Raw genomic sequence first — 8,918 nt, 5'->3', positions numbered from 1 at the left:
ATCTCCTTCCTCTTCCTCTACCCCCTCTTCTTCCTGCTTCTCCTCTCCTTCCTGTTGTTCAGTTCAGTCTTATGGGCTTTGGAACTGCGTCAGTTCTGTTTCCTCAATCTCTGACTCTTCCTCCTCTGCCTCCTCCTTATCCCCTCTACTTCTCTTCCTCCTCCCTTCCTCTCCTGTAGGGGGTGTAGGCACGAGCACTTTAGGCTGCTTGGAGCAGCCACCTCTTCTTCCACAGCCTCCTGCCTTCCTCCTCCCCTCTCTTCCTCCACCCCCCTCTTCCTGAAGCTCCTCCGCTACGGCGGCCAGTTCTCGTTCAAGAGTCTGCCTGTTTGTCCTCTTTCTTTGCTTTGGAGGTCATTGGCTGACGGTATGGGGAAGGCGGGACTTGGGTATGAATCAACAAATCCCCTAAAGCGAGTCTCTTCACCCTCCAGAAGATTTCCTGCACAGACACAAGAAGTGTGAGCATGGCTGTGTGCGACGTGTGGCCGCGCTAATATCATATTATTCTGCAGAACTGGACTCACCTTGTAGGCAGCAATCTCAGCATCCAGAGCATCTTGACATTGAAGGCAGATCCTGGTTATTGCCCTGAGAGGTGGTGAGACATCTCCCTCCCTTCATTCCCTTCAGCTCGCTGTCCAGCTGAATGGATCCATCTTCCTGGGGAAGAAGGAAGAGGGAAGAAGCGGCTGGCGTTACGAAGTAGAAGCGGTATCTGGGTCAGAGGCTCATCACCAAACAATCTCATTGGCTAAGACCTGAGTTCCAGGCACTATAGAGTGCAGGCTTTATGGGATGTTTGTTATTTTGCTGAAAATCTGTACACTTGTTTAGCAAAAATACTGCCAACAAACACACTTTGCCACCAAAATTCAGCACCCATTGGTTATGAAAGACTGTAAAAAGATATCTGAGATACGTCTTACTAATTAAGTTTATGCTGTTTTAATTAAAACTAACTGTGTATGAAATCCTATGTGTACAAGACAAAAACTGAAGGAAAATTGTGATTCTTCTTTGGGCACCTTAATGATTCACATACATGCATGTTTGTTAATTTGTCCATTTTCATACTTATATGCAGTCTGCATTTTGCATGGAGCTTGCATGCAACAGGATCGTTATTTATATATTTACCATGACGAATTTACAATAATTATCGCTCAACCGAAACTAACCTGGTAGCTGCCTAGGTCGTTGTTATGCCGGTCTTCAGTGTCATTCAGCTGTCTGTCCAGGGAGTCCTTCGTGCCATGGAGAGCCTCCAGTTCGACATTCTTCACCTGCAACATGCCGGCGATAATCTGCGATCTCATCCCGAACAGATTTGATCGCGTCCTTGTTCTGATCTGCTGCGTCCGAAAGTTTGGCGTAGCGGCACTGGAACACCTCTTCCGCTTGCTGTAGGTTTTGTGAGGAGAAGCCGTCCAGTTGCGCGCGGATTTCCCGGAGCGCGGAGGTGATGTCCGTTTTACTGAACTCCCTCATATCCACAGGCACCTGCGCCTCCTGGAGCTGAAGCAAGGAGTTCGCTGACCTCCTCGTTGTGTTACTGCGCAGGAAGTCTGCTTCATCCAAGAGAGACTGAACTTTTTTCTCCAGGTCCGATTTAATCAGAACCGAGTCGTCTTTTTCCTTCTTCAGTTCCCGGATTGCAATCTCCGTTTTTTCTTTAAAGCGTGCTTCATCCTCAAAGCGATTTTTCAAACGGTGAATGTCTTCTTCGATGTTATCTGCATCAAACAATGATCTGAGCCTTCTCTCTGTGCAGCTGCTCTAGCGTGGAACGGAGTTCACTCAGCTCTTGGTCGAATGCATCACTAAGTTTTGACTGCGTGAACTTTCTTCTGCCGGAGTTCTTGAATTTCAGTCTCCAGCAGTTTATTCTGCTCTTCCAGATAACGGACTTTATCATATAACTGACGAATCGGTCATTCAGCCTTGAAGCTGGTTCTTCTCGTTGTTGCGCGCGTGGTCTGCATTGAGCGCGGATGAGAGTTCTAGGCTGCCTGGCGTGGCTAAGACTGCTGCGGACGCGCTCGTGTATGCCCTGCTTGCTGCACGTTGGTGGCTCTTTTGTAGGACATGGACGTGGAGCCGGGGGCTCTCTGAGACCAGGAGTGCGACCTGAGGCTGGCAGATGGGGAGGCGCGGATGCCCCGTGTCTCGAGCATTCTTCTGCGGGATGAAGCCCCTATGACATCCATTGTGCAGCTCCCGGTGTGCGTGCTCTCGGTGTGCCGGTGTGTCCTGAACAGAAGGCAAGTGGAAGACTGCGGTGAGATGGTGGAGATGTGGTGGATTGCTGCTCCGCTGTATTTATAGTCCTGCCGCTGCGTCCCTCCATAAATCAATAGAGTGCAGGGGAGGGGCTCTTTTCAGGATGGAGAGCTGATGAAGACAATCCCAGATGGCTGTCTGTAGGTGTCATGACAACACACTTTTTTGTACTATAGTACACCACAGAACATGTAGCATGGAGCTGTCTTGAGGCATATAGCTGAATTTCATATTCACTGTATTTCATTTTATATTACATATTTTATGTGTTAGAGGTGTCACATTTTTCTTTTCAATGCAACACTAAACTTAGCAAAAATAGAGGATACAGCAACACATAATATATGCATTTTGCAAAGTTTCTAGTTGTCTGTGTTTTTTAGCTTATTGTACATTGAGTGATGAAGTAGTTAAATAGAAGAGAGCAAATGCTATAGTTATGGCAGCATGAATCCCTTTTGGGTGAAGTATGAAGTGTTTTGGTTGTTGTAGTGCATTTTGCACCAAAGGTTAACTGATTTGCTGAGGTGTGTGTCTGTAAAGCCCACTGTGTGAAGAGTTTTGAAAAAATGCTCGATAGGGCATGAATCATGGTTTCTTCCAACTTCAAATACTCCTTCGCTGGACTCAATGACCTCCTGCAGTTTCTGCTTCTTCCTCTTTATTGCCTCTCTCCACTCCTTCATTTTTCTTTCTCCTCCCTCTCTCTCTCTCTTTCCTCTTCTCTGTTTCCCTCTCTCTCCTCCCTCTACCTCTCTCTCCCTCTCTCTCTCTCTCTCTCTCTCTCTCCTACCTCCCTGCTTGTAAACTGTGGGAGTGAACACCCCAGTGGATGGGATGCTGCTGACGCTCAGAGTGGGTGAAAAAAAACTGCCTGTCACTGTCAGGTCACAGTCACATCCTGACTGCAGCTATAAAACGCCCCGATGCTGCAGCCCCAGAGCCACAGACGCTCTCAGCAGCCGTCTGCGTTCATCTCTCCCGGCTCTCCTCTTAGTCTCACTGTACTGCTCTCCTGTTCTCTCTCTCTCTCATCCTCTCTTGTGTCTCTCGTCTGATCTCTTGATTCTGCGATGGCTTCTCTCGGCTACGATTCTTTCTTCCCGGCCAGCCACCGCCGGAGAGTGGAGGTGCGCAGCGGTGGGGGGGGTGGAGGCTACGGGGGCTCGTCTCGCTCCCGCTCCGTCTTCACCTCCTACTCCTCTCCCATGTCCCGTGCCGCTCCCCACTACTCTCTGGCTGTGTCTCCCATGGCGGCCGACTTGGAGATGAGCAAGGTGGCGCAGGTGAGCTCGGAGATGATGGCGGTGCGCACGGCGGAGAAGACGCAGCTGCAGGACCTGAACGACCGCTTCGCTGGCTTCATCGAGCGTGTGCACCATCTAGAGCTGCAGAACCGCGCGCTAGAGTCCGAGCTGCAGGTTCTACGTCAGTGCCACAGGGAACCATCCGGCCTGCGCTCCATCTACGAGCAGGAGGTGCGGCAGCTGCGCGCAGCAGTGGAGGAGGCGTGCGGGGAACGGCAGGCCGCGCAGGAGCGCAGGCATCAGCTGGAAGAGGCGCTGCGTGCCCTGCAGGGCCGCTACGAAGAGGAGGTGCTGGCACGCGAGGACTCGGAGGGCCGGCTGGCGGAGGTGCGTAAGGGGGCGGATGAGACAGCCCTGGGCCGGGCCGAGGAGGAGAAGCGTCTGGACACGCTGCTGGACGAGCTGGCCTTCCTCAAGCGGCTCCATGAGGGAGAGATCACTGAGCTGCAGGCCCAGATGCACTACAGCGCGCAGGTCTCTGTGGAGATGAAGGTGGTGAAACCGGACCTGTCGGCAGCACTGCGGGACATCCGGGCCCAGTACGAGCGCCTGACTCAGCAGAACATCCAGTCCGCCGAAGAGTGGTACCGCACCAAGGTCGGCTCCATGGCCGACACCACGGCTCGCCACTCGGACGACATCCGCCTGGCCCGAGACGAGGCGGGCGAGTTCAGGCGCCTGCTGAAAGCCCGAGACCTGGAGATCCAGGCCTGCCAGAGCCTCAACCAGGCGCTGGAGAGACAGCTGCAGGAGGTGGAGGACAAGCAGAGCGACGAGATCGCCAGCATGCAGGTAGGAACCGCTACACACACATGCATAATAACCTCAGCAGATATGTAAACATGCAGGTAGAACCACTACACACACATGCATAATAACATCAGCAGATATGTAAACATGCAGGTAGAACCACTACACACACATGCATAATAACCTCAGCAGACATGTAAACATGCAGGTAGAACCACTATAGACTGACAGTGTTGAGACCACTGCAGACAGCCAGTGACTCACCTGTAGCCATAAATGTTGATATGCAGTCAGTACAGTTGTGTTTGTGTGTGTGTGTGTGTGTGTGTGTGTGTGTGTGTATGTGTGTATGTGTTTGTGTGTATATGTGTGTGAGTGTGTCTATAAGTATGTGTGTGTGTGTGTGTGTGTGTTTGTGTGTGTGTGTGTGTGTGATATGGGGGGTAAACAGCTGGTCCTGAAAGAGAGCCAGTAGATTTGTGTGTGAAGCTTACTGCTCTTAATCTCTCCTTTCTCATTACTGCCATGTCTCCTTCTCCATCTCTGTTCATCCCCCTCTCCTCTGTCTCCCCACCAGGACTTGATCGGCCAACTTGAGGACGAGCTGAGGACCATAAAGAACGAGATGGCGCACTACCTGAAAGAATACCAGGACCTGCTGAATGTCAAGATGGCTCTGGACATTGAGATCGCCGCCTACAGGTCAGTGGTCTCCAACGTAACAAAGTTAGTCATGTCCCAGTGCCTCTCATAGGGAGATAGATACTCTTACAGTGCAGGACAAATGCAAGGTCCATGCGAATGTTCTAGAAGTCTTTTAAACAACCAGTCAAAACCAAGAAGCTCTGCAGATTCTTCCATGTGAATGTTCTAGAAGTCTTTTAAACAACCAGTCAAAACCCAGAAGCTCTCCAGATTGTTCCATGCGAATGTTCTAGAAGTCTTTTAAACAACCAGTCAAAACCCAGAAACTCTGCAGATCGTTCCATGCGAATGTTCTAGAAGTCTTTTAAACAACCAGTCAAAACCCAGAAACTCTGCAGATTCTTCCATGTGAATGTTCTAGAAGTCTGCTGTCTCTGAGTGTTCTCTGTGTGGCCTACAGGAAGCTGCTGGAGGGGGAGGAGACGCGTTTCAACGTGGGCGGAGTCGGGGGCATGTCCAGCGTCTTCTCACACACCATCTCCTCCACCCCGTCCTTTGGGCGCCCCGTCTTCTCTGTGCAGTCCAGCCTGACCTCTGGCACCCCCTATCTGCTGGGAACTCGCCTCCTCAGCTCCTCCTCCTTCAGCGACGACATGTTGACCTCCAGCACGGCCCAAAAGGCAAGGGCCAGCCCAGCAAAGGAGGAGGAGGAAGAGGAGGAGAAGGGAGAGGAGGAAGGAGAAGGTGATGAAGAAGAGAAACAGGAGGGAGAAGTGGAAGAAGAGAAGGAGGAAGGAGAGAGTGAGTGAAAATACCCACCATACACACCATACACACACCACACACACTATACACACCACACACAATATACACACACCACAGACACTATACACACCACACACACTATACACACACCACACACACTATACACACCACACACACCATACACAGATCTGTGAGTGGGATGCTGACACATCAGACTCCATCACTGCCACACAGGTGACCTCATGCTGTGTTTCCATAATATTTATTTCATTACTATTGTGTGAACTAACAAACACCATCATGTTAAGTCTGATAGTCACAAGTAATGAGGTTAAATGACTTTGTGTGTCTTTTCCCAGCAGAGGAAGCGGAAGCAGGCGAAGAGGAAGAGGAGGTGGAAGGAGAAGAGGAGGGAGGAGAGAAGGAGGGAGGAGATGAGGAGGGAGGAGAGGAGAAAGGTGAAGAGGAGGGAGAAGAGGAGAAAGGTGAAGAGGAGAAAGGAGGGGACGGAGAGAGCAAAGAGGGGGAGAAGAAGACTGACTCCAAACCAAAGGAAAAGTAGAGAGAATGTATTCAGACCCCAGGTGCTAAGTGACACACACACACACACCTCAAACACACACAGATCAATCCGTGTGTTTGTGTGACATGTAGACACATGCACACACACACACACACACACACAGCACAGCATACACACACCACATACACACACACCACAGACACACACACACACACACACACACACACACAGCTCCAACTCCAAATGTGGTATGAGCAACATGGCCGTAAGCAAGACCCCATCCAGGAGCAGTCCTGAGAGCGCATGGGCACAAGGCTGGCGCAGTGTGTGTTTTATTTGTGTAAGCCACGAGTGTGTGACTGGGACTGTTTTTATTTCTGTAAGCAACGAGTGTATTTTGATTTGTTTAAAGAAGCTAAGCGATCCCCTAACAATGCCGTTAGCTTACGAGTCTGGAGCCCAAACCTGCCTGTAACCTTGAACCAAGTGTGCTTATGACCCTGATGATCCAGATGCCTTAGACGCTCCACAGAGGAACACAATGGTGGACAAATAAACTCTTAATCTGCTGAACCTCACTTTGCTCTGAGTGTCATTTTGAAATGAAGCCTGCTTTCACCAGCACACTGGCATCACAGCAGCTGAACGGCTACACACAGAACAGCACACTGGCATCACAGCAGCTGAATGTGACAGGGCCTCAGTTTAGAGGCTGCTTTGCCTCTGGTCCCCTGCAGAAGAACACAGGGCTCTCAGAAGAGACAGAGAGGAGATCAAACACGCTCTCAGCACCGAAGGAAACGGGCACAGACTACGGATATTCACTTTAAAGAACACCGGTACTCACTTTAGAGAACACAGGTACTCACTTCAAAGAATAAAGACACTCACTTCAAAGAACACAGATATTCACTTCAAAATAATACGGATATTCACTTTAAAGAATACTGATATTCACTTTAAAGAATACATATATTCACAGATATTCACAGATACAGATGCAGTATGTACTCATATTACATCTATAACACTTTATTTTATCATGTGTTAGCCAATGACATGCAACTAATATAGGTCTGTATTAGTTCCCAAAACGGTCTGTGTTAAGCATGATTAATCAGTTATTACACATGTATTCACTAATTTCTTATTCTTATTGAATAGGTCATTTATTCCTGGCATATCCTTAATGACAACCTGGTTGGTCTCAATCTAAACTTACTGATATATAGCTACAATCAAAATAGAAAGTTTATAGCCTCCCAATATACTGTATCGTGGCAGGATAGTAGAATAAGTATTCCTACTGGCGAACTTCAGGGCACAGCAGGGCAAAAACATGTTACTCTCACGCAGGCTGTTACTGGCATACAGCTCTACGACTGGGAGATGGGGCCCCGGTTCTAAAGTGTTACTGGCATACAGCTCTAAAACTGGGAGATGGGGCCCCGGTTCTAAAGTGTTACTGGTATACAGCTCTACGACTGGGAGATGGGGCCCCGGTTCTAAAGTGGAAACTTGCTTGATAATAATGAGTACACTTCAAACAGTAGCACCTACATAGTATCATTACTGATCCAACATAGGTTTCCTGTTGTAAGGTCAACGTTTACTTTCCCTGTACTAAGACTGATATAAAAATAGTAATACCCACTATGACTACAGGTCATAGGCAATAAAGACACATTCACCCTTCATAACAGTAAATATCCCTATTTATTTGCAGCTCATTAGGCCTGTTTGACTTTTTTGAAAAGCTCACATGCCTTGATGTTTTTGAAAAGCTCACATGCCTTGATGCTCACATGCCTTGATGTTTGCACTAACGTGCATGAAAACAAAAGAACGCCACTTTGCAGAGGAATACCCAGAATCAGGGTTTTATTGGCCAAGTAAGTTTGCACAAACAAGGAATTTGACTTGGTAAAGTGACTCTCAGTGTGCTTACACAAAATATACAACACAATACAATACAATACAAACAAACAAACAGTGCAACAGTGCAATGGACTAAGGAGTTTAAGAAAGTATGTACAAGGCGGAATGGCTATATACAGTAGCTGTGAAATGTTACACAACAGTAGTGCAAAGAAAAAGTGGAGAGTGCGAGAAGTGCAGGGATAAATATATAAATATAAATATATATGCTACAGTGGGTTAGTTGTTCAGTAGTGAGACGGCGAGGGGGAAGAAACTGTTTTTGTGTCTGGAGGTTTTGGCGAACATTGATCTGTAGCGTCTACCAGAGGGGAGGAGTTTGAATAATTTGTGCAGAATAGTTCCAAACTGTTGCAAGCAATTGGGCAATTGAAGACAAAACGACCACTAGGGCCTTTAGAGGCATTAGATTGTGTCATGGTGTGGTTAATGGTTGTTTGACAAAAAAAGAAAAACATTTTCAACAATCCTATAAAATCAATGGCTAAGAAGCCCAAATAATTTCTGTTTGATTTAAAAAGAAAAGAATGTTTTATTCAACCATACAATGGCTAAGAAGCTGAATTCTGTTTAGGATGAAGATTATATTAATGTTCCGTATGGAATAGCAAAGATGACTGCTAAAGAACTGCTGAGATGCAGCATCATTGTTTTTTTTTAATGAAAAAAAAAGAAAACATGTTAAATGTATACGTTATATCCGTCTT

The 8,918-nt window shown here is 47.9% G+C and overlaps 1 protein-coding gene and 1 pseudogene across 1 annotated transcript; one reads left to right on the top strand and one right to left on the bottom strand.

The window, feature by feature from the left end:
- Positions 1-313: 313 nt before the first annotated feature.
- On the bottom strand, positions 314-2,432 carry LOC122132981 (annotated as a pseudogene).
- Positions 2,433-3,300: 868 nt separating this feature from the next.
- On the top strand, positions 3,301-5,722 carry LOC105911357 (neurofilament light polypeptide-like; the record flags this gene model as incomplete). Its single annotated transcript, XM_031570019.2, has 3 exons — positions 3,301-4,382; positions 4,918-5,042; positions 5,446-5,722. Coding segments are annotated over exons 1-3 (1,428 nt in total), but the record flags the coding sequence as incomplete, so codon positions are not given.
- Between the last annotated feature and the right edge of the window lie 3,196 nt (positions 5,723-8,918).

The sequence above is a fragment of the Clupea harengus genome, chromosome 7 (genome assembly GCF_900700415.2).
Source record: "Clupea harengus chromosome 7, Ch_v2.0.2, whole genome shotgun sequence".
Taxonomy (NCBI): domain Eukaryota; kingdom Metazoa; phylum Chordata; class Actinopteri; order Clupeiformes; family Clupeidae; genus Clupea; species Clupea harengus.
Note: the sequence above shows the minus strand (reverse complement) of the source record. Positions and strands in the feature narration are given on the sequence as shown.